The sequence below is a fragment of the Sorex fumeus genome, unplaced genomic scaffold, assembly GCF_029834395.1.
Source record: "Sorex fumeus unplaced genomic scaffold, SorFum_2.1 ptg000028l, whole genome shotgun sequence".
In the NCBI taxonomy this organism is placed as follows: Eukaryota; Metazoa; Chordata; class Mammalia; order Eulipotyphla; family Soricidae; genus Sorex; species Sorex fumeus.
In genome coordinates, this window is record NW_026606085.1 from 11361845 (window position 1) to 11379385 (window position 17541).

The 17541-nt window shown below is 42.4% G+C and overlaps 1 protein-coding gene across 1 annotated transcript; it reads left to right on the forward strand.

The window, feature by feature from the left end:
• The first annotated feature begins 1604 nt into the window (after window positions 1-1604).
• On the forward strand, window positions 1605-14855 carry BIRC2 (baculoviral IAP repeat containing 2). The gene is made up of 8 exons (XM_056114923.1): window positions 1605-2816; window positions 2913-3012; window positions 5800-5878; window positions 6446-6494; window positions 10213-10455; window positions 13978-14232; window positions 14367-14408; window positions 14516-14855. The coding sequence occupies exons 1-8, from the start codon at window positions 1871-1873 to the stop codon at window positions 14707-14709; spliced, it is 1908 nt and encodes a 635-aa protein (XP_055970898.1). The 5' UTR covers window positions 1605-1870; the 3' UTR covers window positions 14710-14855.
• Window positions 14856-17541: the final 2686 nt, after the last annotated feature.

The window sequence follows — 17541 nt, forward strand, 5'->3', positions numbered from 1 at the left end:
TTTTTTAGTTACAAAGCTTTCACATTTGATATTCAGCCATACAATGATCCATCACCCATTCCCTCCACCTTTTTGACACTTGAGTTTTTGACACTTGAATTTTCCCCTAAACTGAAGTGAATTCACTATCTTTTTGAAAGCAAGAAAAAGAAAGAGGAATAATCTTGACTTAAGAATGAACAATTACTTGCTATATATACTTTCGCATATATAAGAAGGAGTCTGTAACTTTCCGAGAAGTAGTGACTTGAACTAAACACTAGTAACCCAAATCGCACGTCCTTATTTGGAAGTGCTTAGTCATAGGGAGCCCTGACATTTCTTTTCTCTGCATCACGAGCGATTACAAATTCTTTCGTTTTGCGGATGAACTCGGGGCAGAAGCCCTCGGATGAAGGACTGCGGGTAGAAGTGATGGTGACGGGAAGTGGGAACCGGTTCAAGGCCTTGGAATTCCCCTGGCTGCCTCAAAGAGGCGGCTGGTTATCTGGAAGCTTTTGCAATGCTTGGCCCCTGGAGTTCCCCCGGTCAGAATCAAGGATCCGATTGCGTTCGCAGTCGGTGCCCGCTGCAGGCTGCAGCCGGCACCCCGGGCTTTGGTTCTTTTCCTGACCCCAGGGTGAAGAGGCCGGGGGTGGTGAAAAAAAACTCGGTGCGTGTGTGTGTGTGTGTGTGTGTGTGTGTGCGTGTGTGTGTGTGTGTGCAGACTGGTGTGTGTATAGACTGGTGTGTGTGGGGTGTGTGTGTGCGTAGACTGGTGTGTGTGTAGACTGGTATGTGTTTGTACAGATTGGTGTGTGTGGGCGTGTGTGTGTAAGCTAGTGAGTGTAGACTGGTGTGTGCGCGTGTGTGGCTCGTAGTTTCCCCGGCTTCCGCGAGGGGGCGCCCGCGGACAGCAGCCGACCCCGCCTCGGCCCCCACCTCCCCGTGACGTGCGGGCGCGCTGACGTCATCGCGCTGTGGGCGGGGCCGGGGCGCGTCGGGTTGTTGCTCGGGCGGCGTCGCGGCTGCTCCCGGGAGCCTGAGGAGGCGTCGGCTCCGCGGCTCCCGCGTCGGCCGTGAGGTGAGCGAGCGGAGCGGCGTCGGCGCGGGACGGGGCCGGCCTCGAGCAGCGTCTGCGGGGCGGGGCCGGCTCGGGCGCCGCCGTCGCCGGGTGCGTGCTCGCTGCGTGCGACGGCGTCGCTGCCCCGGCGGCCCCTGACGCCGCCTTCCTCTCTGACGCGTCTCCGCCCTTCCGGGCCTGCGGGGTCGCCTCAGCTGAGGGGGCGCGGCGGGCGCGGGGCTCCTCGGCTGAGGGGCGCCGAGAGGCCAAGCTGAGTGACCGCTCCCGCGTCCCCCTCGGAGCCCCGCGAGGCCGGCGGGGGGCGTGGGCGGGTTCCGCTGCCCGGCCGAGGGGGGCGGAGACAGTTGGGAGCTGAGGGCCGAGCGGGCGCTCCGGAGGCGGTGTGAAGACCTGAGGCGGTTGAGGAACTCCTGGCTGAGGCGTGCTCGCCATCTCCCCTGCCCCTGGAGGAGCAGGTCCCAGTGGGCGCCGTCCCCAGAGGTCTGTAGGCGTCACCCAAGAGCACATCAAAGGCTTGATAGAGGTATTTTGAAGTCGCGAATTTGGGAATCTTACGGACCTTTGACAGAAAAAGAGTCAGAATTAACGTTTTGTGTCAGCTCTTTTTTCAAGCCATTGAGTCTGTTTAATACGGTATTAGAAACTGAAGCAGCCAGTTACATAAGAGCGATGATAGAACCTGAAAGTGTACTTGGTATTTTAGGAGAGAGATTTAGCCCATCCGAGTAAGCTTCCGTACAAATGCAGTGAATTTGACCGAGTAGGAGGAGCCTGCCCCTTTTGTTTGTTTTATTGATACACAGTTTAATGTGGGTGAAAACCCTTCAGATTCATTGCCAAGTACAGCCACTCATGCACAAAACTACCTCCCAAAGACTTGTTCTAGGTCTTTCGTATAAAAAAATTAAGAATAAAATGGAAGATAGCACAATCTTATCAAATTGGACAGATGACAGCAAACAAAAAATGAAATATGACTTTTCCTGTGAGCTCTATCGCATGTCCACGTACTCCACCTTCCCGCCCGGCGTGCCTGTCTCGGAAAGGAGCCTGGCTCGCGCGGGCTTTTATTACACCGGTGTGATTGACAAGGTCAAATGCTTCTGCTGTGGCCTGATGCTGGACAACTGGAAACAAGGAGACAATCCTGTGGAAAAGCATAAGAAGTTGTACCCCAGCTGCAGCTTTATTCAGAATCTGGTTTCTGATGCTAATCTGGAATCCACCTCTAAGAGTGTTCCTTCTCCAGCGAGAAGTGGTTTCACACATTCCTTGTGTCCTGCTTCGGAGCCTGGTGACTCATTGACTGATTCTTTTTCCAACCTTTCATTCAACCCTGTTCATTCAAGAGCAGGTGAGGACTTCTCCCCAACGAGGACTAATCCCTACAGTTTTGCGATGAGTACCGAAGAAGCAAGATTTCTTACTTATCGCTTGTGGCCATTAACTTTTCTATCACCTTCAGAATTGGCAAGAGCTGGATTTTATTATATAGGACCTGGAGATAGAGTTGCCTGCTTTGCCTGTGGTGGAACACTCAGTAACTGGGAGCCGAAGGATGATGCTATGTCAGAGCACCGGAGACATTTTCCAGACTGTCCATTTTTGGAAAATTCTCTAGAAACGCTGAGGTTTAGCATTTCAAATCTGAGCATGCAGACATGTGCAGCTCGGCTGAGGACGTTTATGTGCTGGCCATCGAGTGTTCCCGTTCATCCAGAGCAGCTTGCAAGTGCTGGTTTCTACTGTGTGGGTAAGAGACACCCATGTGTGTGTGGCTGTACATTTTCCAGAGTTCATTTTAACTTACATGTGTGTACTTATTTTCTATCTTGTTTTTTTCTTTCAGGTCGCAATGATGATGTCAAATGCTTTTGTTGTGATGGTGGCTTAAGGTGTTGGGAATCTGGAGATGATCCGTGGGTGGAGCATGCCAAGTGGTTTCCCAGGTAATTATTTTGAAAGCCATTCTGCCTCAGCTCTGCCTGAGAAGTGGTACTGGGCTGGGGGAGTGGCTCTGTGGTAGAGCTCTCTCCTTGCATGTGTGAGTCCCTGGGTTCCATCCCTGGCCCTTCAGCATCAACATCAAAGGGGAAGAAAAGACAATGCTTGCATAACTCAGTTTATATTTTAATATAGCAGTTCCACATTCATACTGTGTTGAGGGGATCAGGTACACTTGGGGCTTCTGAGCTGTCTCCCCGGCCTGCCTTATGCTTCATGACTATATAGTTATTACTGTTTTGTTACCTTTCAATTTTCTTCTCCAGTACTGGGGATTGAACCCAGTTTTCACATGTAAGGCATGTTGCTCTGCCACTGAACCACATCCTTCCATACCCCTTTTTCTTTTTAATAAGACCTAGGGATTACAAAGACATGTGAAATGTAATAGAACAAGAATTAGAGGCAAGAAAGGCAAAGGAAAACAAGGGGAGTGACATAAAATGTATCTAGGAATAAGATAATTATAAAAGTATGTAATAAAATCTGGTAAAAATTAAATTGTTTTACACAAATTTATCTTGTGATATGCCAATTTTAGGCACAAAGTCTCTTAACACACTTTTTTTTTGACTAGTCTGAAACGAATTTAGAGACAGTGTTGTTACTGGGAATAGAATTTTGAATTCTGCCTTTGAGCCTCTTTACTCATAAGTAAAATGAGGGGTTCACTTAATCACGTAAGTGAAGCACTTAATCCCGTTATTCATCGATTTACTCGAGCGGGTGCCAGTAACGTCTCCATTCATCCCGGTTGCGTGCTAGTGTAGCCCAATGGTATCTGTTCATTCTAGGAACATGCAGAGCCTCAAACCGATCATTCAGGGTCTTGACGAAGAAGTCTGACCATCTTGTAGGTGGGCGTCCACGTGATCTTTTGACGTCCCGTGGAATGCAGTCAGTAATGGCTCTAGTCCAGTGGTTGTCTGTAAACCTCATTATGTGTCCAGCCCATCTGATTTTTGATGTCTTGGCAAATGAGACAGCGTCCCTGATTCTTGAGCGTTGATGAAGATCAGAACTCCGGATTCTATCTCTCATTTGAGTGAATCGTGATATTCCAAACATAGCTCTTTCGATTCCTCTTTGAGAGACCCGAATAGCATTCTCATCCTGTTTTCATAGGGCCCAGGTCTCTGAGGCATATGTTAATGCAGGAAGAACAGTGGAATCGAAGAGATGAGGGGTTAGTCTTTGTAATTTATTTGCTAAGTTTTGCATAGGGGTTGGGGCATACCTGGCTGTGCTCAAGGCTTACTCCTGGCTTTTTACTCAGAGATCACTCCTAGAAATGCTCAGGGGACCATATGCGTTGCCTGGGATTGAACCCAGGTCACCCACGTCCAAGGTAGGTGTCTTACTGGCTGTATTTTTTTTTTTTGGCTCCAGACTTTTGTTTACTTAATGTAGGAAAAATGATGGGCCTGAAGCATTGATGACAGGTACTTTGTCTTAACCCTGGCCCCTATTGTTGAAATTTTAAATGACTTAATTATATTTGGCTCTAATTACATGCATATAATTGAAATTTAATATTTTGCTGAAGAGAATAGAAGAATGCCACTTTCCATTTGCAGCCTTTGGGTTGTTAGATTTTGCCCTTTATTAAACAAAGCAAAACATAATCTTGGCTTATTTCAGGTTGTCTTTTGTCTCAGCTAAAGGGAAGAGGCTGGGGACAGCTTTTTGACAATATGCTGAAATAAATTTGAATTTTGTGTAATCAGTATCAGTAAATGAATAAATTATCACTGTGAGCACAGTTAATCTATTTGTTCAACAAATATTAGGTTGCTCACTAGTTTATTTATTTATTTTTGGCTTTATCAGTCACACCCCACGTTGCCTAGGGGTTACGCCTGGCTCATGCACTCAGGAATTACCCCTGGTGGTGCTCAGGGAACCATATGGGATGGCAGGAATCGAACCCGGGTTGCCACATGCAAGGCAAATGCCCTACCCACTGTGCTATCGCTCCAGCCCCATGCTCACTGGATATTTTTATAATAGGCATATACCAGTAGATAAATAAGTCATGAAATCTGTACTCTCCTAGTTTATCGGAGAAGGAGATGATGGGAGGCAAAGTTCATTATACTGTTTGGTTTGTTACCCATTTTTTGTGGTGTGCAGGTGCTCTCGGGTGCTCAGGAGGCCTGGGGCCCCTTTCCGTGATTCTTAGCAAGTGCTGAATATTAGCTACCCCAGCAATGCTCAGGATCTTCCAGGGCTTCATCCTTTAGTGCCCAGAGACCTCAGGGTACACCTGGCAGTGCTGGGGGGGGGGGGACCCCGGGTTGCTGGGAGTTGAGCCAGCAGTTGAATGCATGCATCTTAACCCCTGTGCTGTCTCTCTGTCCTGTACTTTACTTAAATCGTTATGAACATATGTCTCAAGAAAATTAAAGATTAAGAACAATAACTGAGTTGCCTAGATAAGAAATTTGAGTCTTTTACAGTTTATTTTCATTTATCAGTTGAAAGACATTTGGATTGTTTCCAGTATCCTGTATCACTGGTAATTGTATTAATGAAGGTAAATACAAGACATCCAAATGCATCAGTATATAGTTTGTATTGTCTTGTGAGAATTTTGCTTCTGTTAAATATATGTGTTCACTAGGTTGTGGTGTAAAAAATTTATAATGTGGACTACAAAAAGTTTGGAAACCACTTTTCTTTATATTTTATTTTCCTTATTTACTATAAAGCAGATTTCTTTTATGGTTTAGGTGTGAGTTCTTGATACGCATGAAAGGGCAGGAGTTTGTTGATGACGTTCAAGCTAGATATCCTCATCTTCTTGAACAGGTAAATCCATTTTATATTTGGAAATAGTGAATGCTCTGAAGTTACACAGTTTTATTGGAAGTGATCATTGACATCTGCTATGCTTTTTGGCTACATATTAATACAAAGGTTGTTGTAATTTTTATTTTTGTGACTACCTTGGTTAAGGCTTTTTCAACATTTTTGAAACAATTAACTAAACCTGAAGCTGTACTAATGTATGGTGGGGTTAGAGGAGAACCTTTAGGGTCCAGTCCATCTAGCCCATCCATGTTTTCAGAAAAACAGAAAATGTGAACTTGTCAGTAATTTGAAGCCCCTTGGTAGTAATGCAACTCAAGTAACACTTTCTGAATAGAATCAGAAATCATTAATACTGTTTCATACTCTCCTGAAGCTGACACAGTAACTTGAATTCTAATTTGGAAGTACGTGATATTTAGGCACATCTTAATGACTACTACAGCAGAACAAAGTAAAGTAGGTAGCTTCTCTCATTTTGCTAAGTGATTGTGTGTTACGTGAACACATGAACGTTGGTCTGTTGAGGATTTTCGAGGTTTCTGATCTCACACTCCTATTTTGTAGCTGTTGTCCACTTCAGACACTGCTGGAGAGGAAACTGCTGATCCACCAAGTATGTATGAAAACATTTCAAATATGAATGAAATTATTATGAGAATGTAAAGAATGAAAGTAGATAGGTTCTTGAAAGTGTTGATATTCCAACAAGGGAGATAAGAAACTTGCCAGAGAAAATGATAGCAGTTAGCTCAAAGAATACCAAACAAGAAATGCAATTTATGATCCTTCCAAAAAGGAAGGTGTTGATGAAGATGTCCAATCTCACACTTGCTGGTAGAAATGTAAATTGGGCATTTGTCATGGAGAGTTTAAGATTCCTCAAAAAAATGAAAATCAGGGCTGGAGAGACAATACAGAGGAGTGTGTATGTGCATGTGTGCGTGTGCACGTGCACGTGCACACATGTACATGTATGTAAATATGTATATGTACTTCTGTATATTAATTTGGGGGGGGGATGGTTTGGGCCAGCAGTGTGACATTTATAGATGTTTATAGTTATAGTTTATAATTGGGGTGACAGTGTGGATGTTCACAATCAAACCTAGGCACCCACATGCAGAGCATATGCTCCACCCCTTTGAGCTGTCTCCCTCGTACTGGTTTTGCTGTTCTTCACTTGGTTAAGGCTTGCCTTGAGGCCCAACAGTAAGGTCTGTTCTGATGAATTTCACAAAGGCATGTGTTTGACAAAGGCCTGTATCCTATTGCTAGTGAGACTGTTTGTCTGTTTGTATGTCTGTTGGGTTAGTTGGTTGTCTGTAGTAGTATTTAGCAGCTTTGTTTCCTGATATAAAGTCTGGTGATTCATCCAGGGGTATTGAAGGCCCTCTTCTTGTATTGGTCATGACTGCTTCCTTTATTCCTGGTAATAATTGCTTTGCCAGTGTTTGGTGCATATCAATTAATTGATTATCTTAATGAATCCCGTTACCACCAAATATTCACCTTCCTTGTTTCATATGACCTTCTTTGTCTTATATGAAGCTGTTTTATGTGCTCTACATGTAGACATGCCTTGTTAGTCTTGGTTACCATTTGCAATGATTTCCTTGTCCTATTTATTTCATTATCTGTAAAGCTAAAGTGAATCCCATAGTAGCATGTATATATTAAACTCTTCAGTAATTTTGTCTGAAGAATTTTGTCTGTTTACATTAATTGATAGATAAGAACTTTATTGTAATTTTTATTTACTTGGGATGGGGAATCCACTAATACTCAATTCAAAATTAGGGGCTGGTGGGCTGGAGCGATAGCACAGCGGGTAGGGCGTTTGCCTTGCACGCAGCCAACATGGCCGATACAGGTTAGATTCCCAGCATCTCATATGGTCCCCCGAACACCGCCAGGAGTGATTTCTGAGTGCATGAGCCAGGAGTAACCCCTGAGCATTGCTGGGTGTGACCCAAAAAGCAAAAATAAAAAAATAAATAAAAATTTAAAAAATTAGGGGCTGGAGCGATAGCACAGCTGGTAGGGCGTTTGCCTTGCACATGGCCGACTCCGGTTCGATCCCCGGCATCCCATATGGTCCCCCGAGCACTGCCAGGAATAATTCCTGAGTGCAGAGTCAGGAGTAACCCCTGAGCATCACTGGGTATGACCCAAAAAGCAAAAATAAATAAATTAACATGAAATAGATAAATCACACAAGTATACTATATAGTAAGAGTGAGGACAGGAGAATTAAGCAAAATTTAAGGGAAAAACCTGAATTGGCCTGTAAAAGTATAAATGTGTTTAATCATAAAAAGTGAAATTTGGTATATTTATAGTAGAATTGTATTGTTATATATATTCATAGTATATATGTTTATTTTTTATTTTGTTTTATTTTTTTGCTTTTTGGATCACACCCAACAATGCTCAGGGGTTACTCCTGGCTCTGCACTCAGGAATTACTCCTGGCGGTGCTTGGGGGACCATATGGGATGCTGGGAATCGAACCCGGGTCAGATGCGTGCAAGGCAAACGCCTTACCCGCTGTGCTATTGCTCCGGCCCCATAGTATATATGTTTAGAGTAGTATATTTACCATAGGCTTTAGAGTAGAAAAATATTAAAATTGTAATAAAATTTCTTTGCATGTAAAAAATATCACCTGAATAGGCATATTGGACATTCAGTATAACTGAAACATTGATTCATTATTGAAAAGTGAAAAATATTCTTAGCAAGCCAGGAATAAACAGATCTTCCTTAATCTATAGAGGGCTAACATAAGTGCCATGAATTTGTGGAGAAGTTTGTTTGGTCTTTGTTTGTTTTTGTTTTGAGATCACATCAGCAGTGCTCAGGGCTTACTTTTGGCTCTACACTCAGGTATCACTCCTGGCAGTTTTGGGGATCATATGGGGCCCTAGGGATAGAACTTACATTGGCCACAATGGCTGTGAATTCTCTATCTATTGCCTTTCCATGAAGTTCTGTATTGTTCCTTCAGATCTGAATGATGACCTTTCTGGATAGAACATTCTTGGTGGAGTGTTTATTTCAATGAGGTTTTTATTTTACAATGGGAGGACAGTGCAGTGCAGTGCTACTTCGTCCCACCATTCTCTTGTGGCTCATAGAGTCTCATTTGATAGATTTGCTATGAATCTTCTGGGCTTCCCTATGTATTTAAGTTCCTTTTATTATTTTTTTCCCCATACCCCTTCCTCTGAAAGTTCCTGTTTTTGATCTTGCTTTTAGTATTGTCTGTCTTTTGTCATTCTGATTATAATGTGTCTTGATTTATTTTTTCTATATGGGTCTACTTTTGCCATGCCCTTTAGACCTCTTTGAGTCCTGTTGTGTGTGGCGGCAATTGAAGTATGGAGTTGCTACCGGGGCTTTTGTTTGGATGGGTGGTGGGCTCCCTCTCCCCCCTCCAGGATGCCCTGGATATGCCTGGTGTAGGGGTCTGGAGGCCTCTCTCTCTGCCTAAGGGCCTCTTGGATCTCTGTGCCTGCACTCCTCAAATTGGGGAAATTCTTATCTGTGATCTCTTCAACTTCGTCCTCTTCATCAATTACCCTCCGGTTTTACAAAAACTCTGCTGATTATTATATTGTTCCTCTTAAACTTATCCCATGGTGTGTTAAATTTTTTCAGACTTTTTTCCACCTTTTGTTCTTTCCTAGAGGCTTCCTGTATCCCTTGTTGGAGTTCCTCTAGCTTTATTTCACCTGCTGTTACTCTGCCGCTCAGGCCTTCTGTTGAGTTTTTTGGTATCATCTATCATACTCTTCATTTCTGTTGCTTCTGATTGTAGTTTTCTCACATCCACTCTCATGCTTGTATTTTGCTGCCTACCTGTGCCATCATTTCTTCAAACTCATGAAACACCTTCAGTGTGGTATCACTAAAGTTATTCTCTGGGAGTTTACAAAGCTAATCTGTAATGATAGAGCCTTCATATTATTTTTACTCATTGAGCTTGGTAGCTTCTGTGTGTTTTCCTATTGTGTTGCTGTGTTCCTGCTGTGCTGAAGATGAATCTTTGTACTTACCTACCCTGGGGTCTCTGAGCTGTTCTTTCCCTTTACTGCATGGAAAGTTGGAGGAATAAGCAGAGGGTCTGCCATATGGAGGTAGGTGAATGTAGAGATTCATTTGATTCTTAATTGAATTCAGACTTTTTTGGAGCTAGAGTAATCAGGTCACATAGTTTATCTCTCAGCAGAATATACACATCATGAAGGTAAAGATTGTGTCATAGTTGTCATTTTTCCTCATAGTTGCATTTTTATGGAATCTAACATAGGTCTGTGTCTTTTCAATAGTTCTTCACTTTGGACCTGGAGAGACGCCGTCGGAAGATGCTGTCATGATGAACACACCTGTGGTCAAGGCAGCCTTAGAAATGGGCTTCAGTAGGAGGCTGGTCAGACAGACAGTGCAGAGTCAGATCCTCACAGCTGGAGAGAACTACAAGACAGTTAGTGATCTTGTGTCAGCACTTCTTAATGCTGAAGATGAAAACAGAATCGAGGAGAAGGAAAGACAAGCTGAAGAAATGGCTTCAGGTATTTTTGACTTAGTGTGCTAAGTGAACTTGTTAGTGGGCTAAAACATCTCTCAGCTCTCTTCCCTGACAGCTATTGTGTGTTTTCTGTATGTCTGTCATAAGACTCCCTGATGTCTGCTAATAAGAGGATGAAATGTTTCAGTATGAAATTGAATTTTCTTTCTCATACACGGTCACGGTCCTCCCGTTGTTCATCGATTTGCTCGAGTGGGCCCAGTAATGTCTCCATCACGAGACTTGTTGTTGCTGTGTTTGGCATATCAAATACGTCACAGGTAGCTTGCCAGGCTCTGCCGTGCAGGCGAGATACTCTCAGTAGCTTTGCTGGGCTCTCCGAGAGGGGCGGAGGAATCGAAGTCGGGTCGGCCATGTTGGCCGCTTGTAAGGCAAACACCCTACTGCTGTTCTATCGCTCCAGCCCTTCTTTCTCATATGTAATTTAAATTGTTTTGAATAAGCAAAATTGAGGACCAGAGTAATAGTACAGCAAGTAGCATGTTTGCTTTGCATGTGACTGACTTGGGTTTCGTCTCCAGCATCTCCTATAATGCACCGACCACTGCTGGGAGTGATTCCTGTGTGCAGAGCTAGGCATAGAGCACCTCCAGGTGGGCCCAAAAAACAAAAAGCAAAATTGAAAGTTTGAGGGAGATATCTATGTATGCTTTAAAATAAAATTCTCCAGATACTTTATTTTGTTTTTTGGGCCACATGCAGCAGTGCTTAGGGGCTATTACTGATTCTGCTCAGGAGCAACCTTTGGCAGTGCTTAGGATACTATGTGGAGTGGCAGAAATTGAACTGGGATCAGCCAAAGCAGTCACATACCTGGAAAATGCTTGACCTTCTTTACTTTCTCTCCAGTCCAATATTATTCTTAATATGGTGTTTTACATTAATTCTGGCTGAGTGATTACTTATGTAAAAATATAGAACTGATGCTGAAACCCTTGTACTTGATGAGATGCCCTGCCCAGCCCAAGGGTCAAAGGGAACTGAGAGTGTTGTTTGTCCAGACTGCTGTGTCTCAGACTCTCAAAACAAGTCTTTCGTGCCATTACTTCAAGAAATATTGAGCATGAACACCCATGGCTCTTGCTCTCTGGAGGTGCTTATAAACCAGTTTGTAAACCAGTTGTGTTGACACTATTGAGCTGGCGCTGAAGAGCTGGAGAGAGTTGCAGGTGCAGAGTTGACAATGTGGGAATGGGGGCATTTAGACTAGAGGGCACTTTCTTATCTAAGTGTAGAGGAATGGTCTAGGAAATCATTTGTGGCCACATAGCAGCTTGTTTAAAGTCTGACTTCTATACGGAGAAGGATTTTTATTTTAATCCTGCCTTTACAGTTATTTAAACAGAACTCAGGTTTTACCTGAAATGAGGGCATAGTGTGCAAATTACATTAAGTTGCTGTCATAGTTAAATGAGATATTGAAAATGAAAGTTTAGCACAATTCCTGGCACATCAGCATTTTTTTGGTTGAGTAAATTGGTTTGGGAAGTGGAGGTGCTTAGTGAGAGGAAGGGTCTGGGAGAAATGAGAAAGTTCTAAGGATTGTTAGATACAGTGAAATGCAGATGAGATGAAATCATCTCTAAATCCAGTTTGAGAAGTACAAAAATGATCTAGAATTAGGAATTTGAAATTTTATCTGATAAAAGTCAGATGAGAGTGGAAGAGGTTAGGGTACTGGTAACGAAAAAGAGACTGGAAGAAAAAAAAAAAGACTAGAAGGGAATGAGCAGAATTGGGCTGCACTCAGAACTTATTAATGCACCACTGCATGCGGAACTTGGGATATGCTTAGTGGTCAGCACTTGCTCTGAGTGCACACAGCCTTAGTCTAGCTCGAGTGCCAACAGAAAAGAAAAAACTTATATCAGTGAAATAAAATGTATGTGGTGCTGGGGATCGAATTCAGGTCAGCCCCATGCAACACTTTATTTCTGGATCTGAGATGAATTTTGGGGGTTGGGTGCTTCCCCGGTGATGGTGGGGCTCATTGAGGCCACACTCAGTGAGATCGTCTCTCGAGCCCTGTGTGTGGCAGCCTGCGTTGCAGTTCGTTGAGCTTTCCCTGACCCTGGGAATGAGTTACTAGGTTAGAAAGATAAATTGTGGTTAGAGAGAAGAATTGTCATAGTTTTGAAATGAATTGACATTTTTCACTTCTAGAAGTCAGATTTCTCTTTTTGTGACTTAAGTCTTATTAAACTTTTAAATATAGGAATTTTTTTTTGGTTTTGGGCCACACCCAGCAGGTGCTCAGGGCTTATTCCCAGCTGGCTCTGGGGACTGAATGTGTTGCTGGGGATTGAACAGGGCTTGGCCCCTTGCAAGACAAGTGCTCTACTCACTGTATTCTCTCTCCAGCCCTTCATTTTTTATTTTAAAGGCAACTAACTTTAAAGGTTAGAACATCAAAGTAAGGTATGTTTTTTGAAAACCATCTCAAGTATTGATACCCATGTTTTATAAATGTAGGAGGTTTAATTAAGGGTTTTGTGATTAAAAGAGAAAGCAACTGTTTCTAAAGAAGGCAGACTTGATTCAGTTTTCTAAACTGCAACTGAGATATTTAGAAAACAGCCATGGCAGCCACCATTGAGGGGTAGGGTGCTCAGGGTTTCTGAGGGAGCATGACTGTCAGGGCCTAGGCCTCCTGAGGTGTGTGTCTGTCCTGACTTAGGATTCTGGCACTGTTATGCCCATCCGTGGACCCTATGAGGGCACCCCGGTGCTGCTCAGCAGGGCCCTGAATCTGCAGCTTAGGCTTCCTGTAACCTTGAATATGTCATTCATCTTTTTGGTCTTTCACCTGTGGATGAGGAGCTATCAGCCTGCCCTGGTATCAACAGGGTCCTTGTATCTAATGACAGTTTGTGTGAAAGCGCTTAGAATAGTGAAGTGACAGACAGGAGAGAGCTCAAAGGCTGGAGTGGACCCAGTACTCTGAGCTCTGTCCTCGGCGTCTTTGAGCACCACTGGATGTGGCCTGGAGCCATTTATGGCCTTGAGGTCCCCGGGCACCCCTGGGTCCAAGCAGCACTTCATTGTGGGGCCCAGCATTAGATGAGTAGCCCTCTGAGTATCCTGGAAAGGACCCCTTACTCCCTACCCCTGTGTTGCTGGGGAGCCCCCTTCCAACTCCTCAAAAAAAAAGAAGTAAAGTGGTATTATTAGCAAATGATAGTGGTACTCAGGGAAAGTTCAGGGGTGGACAGTGATCACTGACCTCTAAAGTTCTCTGTCTACACTCTGCAGCAGGTAGGGGTTCAAACACTTGTCAATAAAAACTTTAAAAAGTGACCCAAAACTGTGTGTTCTATAATATCTAGAAATGCTCCCAAAAAAAGATGTTAAAGTGCAAATAAGTAATTTTGTTTTCAAATTAAAGTGCAAATAAGTAAATATTCCTGTTTATTTGGTGCTCAAATTGTAGATTGGTACTGACCATTCTGAGTAATGTTGGAGCTGCTTAATGGATAATCTTTCTCTTTCTTGTTTCCTAATGAAGACGATTTATCACTGATTCGGAGGAATAGAATGGCACTCTTTCAGCAGTTGACATGTGTGCTGCCTATCCTGGATAATCTTTTGAAGGCTAATGTCATTAATAAACAGGAACATGATATTATTAAACAAAAAACACAGGTGCCTTTACAAGCAAGAGAACTGATTGATACAGTATTAGTTAAAGGAAATGCTGCAGCCAACATCTTCAAAAACTGCCTGAAAGAAATTGATTCTACTATATATAAGAACTTATTTGGTGAGTTTGATAAAATTATTATAGAAAGTTTTGGGATTTAGTTCCTCATATGTTTGACAAACAAGTGGACTTAACAAACTTTAGTCTGGTTCTGTATTTGGGAGAGTAATGTTTTTGTGTTTTTCTTTCCTCAGTGGAAAAGAATATGAAGTATATTCCAACAGAAGATGTTTCAGGTTAGGCAAAATTGAAAACTAACCGGAACCTTATTTTTTTTTTTTTGTAAGTGGAAGAGAAATGGAATTTCACTAAAGGTTGTTTTTGTTTTTTTCAATACTATTAGGTCTGTCCTTGGAAGAGCAATTAAGGAGGTTGCAAGAAGAAAGAACTTGTAAAGTGTGTATGGACAAAGAGGTTTCTATTGTATTCATTCCTTGTGGTCATCTGGTAGTATGCCAGGAGTGTGCACCTTCTCTACGAAAATGCCCTATTTGCAGGGGCATAATTAAAGGAACTGTTCGTACATTTCTCTCATAAGGGAAAAATGGGCTATGCATTAGTTTATTATAAAGGGTTAAAAAATATTTAACAGACCATCTGAAATATAAAAAGAAATATTGAATCTTTTATTGGTAACATTTGTGTTCCTGATTTGGTATTAGTGATCTTGTTTTTTGTTTTTTTTTTAAAGCACTAATGCCATATTTATTCTTCATCTCTTTCTGTGAAGGGGAAGAGTTAGTTTGTTGAGCTGTATTAGTGTATCTGTTTAAGCTTAGACATTAAAGGGTTGTCACGAATTGGCTCAGGCTGGAGTGTGGGTCTGGCCTGCACGGGTTCCATCCTGGTTCCATCTCTGGCACCACATACTTAAAAACCAAACTAGTAGATGAAAGGCACAGTCCCAGTTCTTCTGTGTCATTTCAAGAGGGAACTAGATGGTGCCAGAGATCAGTCCCAGAACCTCATGATACATGAATGTTCAACCACTGGGCAACATACATCTGTGGCCTGATTTGGTGTTCTTTTGGAGGCTTAGGGTACTGCATTATAGTGAAATTTAAAGGAACAGGAAACCAGTAACTCTGTGGTTTATTAAAGTTATAGTGCCAAGTTGTCTTTGGAATTTTTTAGTTGTGTCATAAAATTAAAATTTTTCTCTTACTAGCAAATAAGATTTCCCCTAATTTGTGAGACATCTTAATAAAGATTTTTGAAAAAGATTACATCATTTAAATTTTTCTTTTAATTTAAAAGTAATTTCGATATGTGTTCATAGACTGGATTGGGCTGGACCAGTATATGTCTTCGATATGTGTTCATATGTGTTCATAGGCTGGACCAGTATAGCAGGAAAGGCACTTGAGGCCCTCTTCGGCCCCCCTTTCCAAATAGGAAGGTTAACTGACATACTTCATATACATCACACATTACATTGTAAGTGCTTAAATGCTGCCTATTAAGAACTTGAATTGATACACCCTGGTTTTTAATAGTAATGCTATTTATGAAAATTCTTTCAGATGACTGTAATTTGTGTATCTTTGATATAAACAGCATGTAAATTTGAATCCTATATAAATTCAAATGCCAACTTTTACACTGTAGGTATATTTATGTACACTATAAATATAAATGTGAATTAAAATCATTAGTCATTTTTAACAAGTGAAATTAGATCAATCTACATTGGGATTTTTAAGAAATGTCTCTGCGGCATGGGTGCTGGTGGGATGAGGAGGTGGGATATACGCCAGTAGTTAGTAGCAGCTTTTCAGGCCCAGTCAGACCTGACTTTTCCAGGTATGTGGGGGAGACTTCTGAAGACAGGTAAGGAAGTCTACTGGTGATTTTTTTTTCTTGTTAAGCTCTAGCTCCTGTGTAAGAACACTGTCCGTGGAGCATATGTGGAAAGTGTGAATTCTCCTGTCTCTTGTCTGCCTTGTTTCTGAGTGTCCCCCAAGGTCAGCTGCAGAGGGAGGTCTCCCAGCCTGGACAAGGGCTGCTGGTACAGAAGAGATACGTGGAAAGTCTCCCTCTGAAGTTCTGGTTTCCCCTTAAAAAGAGCAGCTCCGTTTAAGAGTCAGTCCAGCAGTTAAGGCACTTGTCTTGTACAAGGACAATCCAGGTGTTTATGCACCCCCCGCCCCCCATACACACACACACACACACACACACACACACACACACACACACACACACATCACCTCCAGGATTATTCCTGAGGAGAACCGGGTTTGGCCTCAAAACAAAATATTCTTTTGATTGTTGTATTTTTCTTAAAATTTTAGATTTTTCATTGTCGTCCATCCCCCTTCCCCAGTGCTATTTGCAAGGCTGCGGGAAATCCCATATGTTCTTATTTTCCTAAGTGTTTAAAGGATATTAAATATTGTGAAATAATTTTTTTCATCAGATTACTGCATGTTTCACACCTTTGTTCTTGTAACTTACTATGGCTATTGATTTTGTTACCTTGCATTCTTGAGATAAATCTGGCTCTGGTATGTAATCCTCTTCATATATTATTAGACTCAGTTTGCCAATATCTTGTTGAAGACTTGACTATTTCTCAGGGATATGGTTTATAATACCTTTATGGTGTTTTGGTATCACGTGATGCTAGTGTCAGAATGTTTTCAGTGATTTGATTTACATCCTTGGTTCAAGAGCATTTGAAGTATCCAAAAGTCTACTTTCTAATCTCACAGCAAAAACCTTTTGCCTCATGCCCTACTCTGAAGCAGCAGAAGTGACAGCAGCTCGGCAGGGTTGACATAGAAGAGGGTACCATTTAACTGGTAGGATCTTAGGGTGTTAGTAAGAAAAACAGCAAGGCCAGCAGTGAGAAATGTGCCCACCCGGAAGCAGAGCATTTCTTGTAGAGAGGAAAGGATGAGTGTGTAAGTACGTAACGTGAGATAGGGATGCAGCAGGAATGGGCAGGAGGACTTAACCTCAGATCTCCAACTAATTTTCTTCTTCGTTGTCAGCTATTTATATTGGAGAGGCCTGTCAAATTATATTATTCTCTCCACTACAAACTGATTCTACAGAAAAGTGGACGTCTGTTCTTTATCCAGTGCCCTTTATCTATTTTCATGGCAGTGTGCATTTTTGACAGTATGGAGGTTCCCAGTGTGCAGTGAAAGGCTGTGTGTTGCCCCGGTGTGCAGTAAAAGACTGTGTGTTAACCTTAGACCCCCACAATTTTTTAAAACTCTATGTTTAGGGGATGTGGTTGATTACTGTACAGTCCTGTCCATAGTGGTTGAAAGGATAAAGAAGTCATATTTCTTAAGATGCAGTTTTCAAAGGATTATGGCTTTTTTTTTTGAAAGACAATTTAAAAAAATTTATTTATTTTTG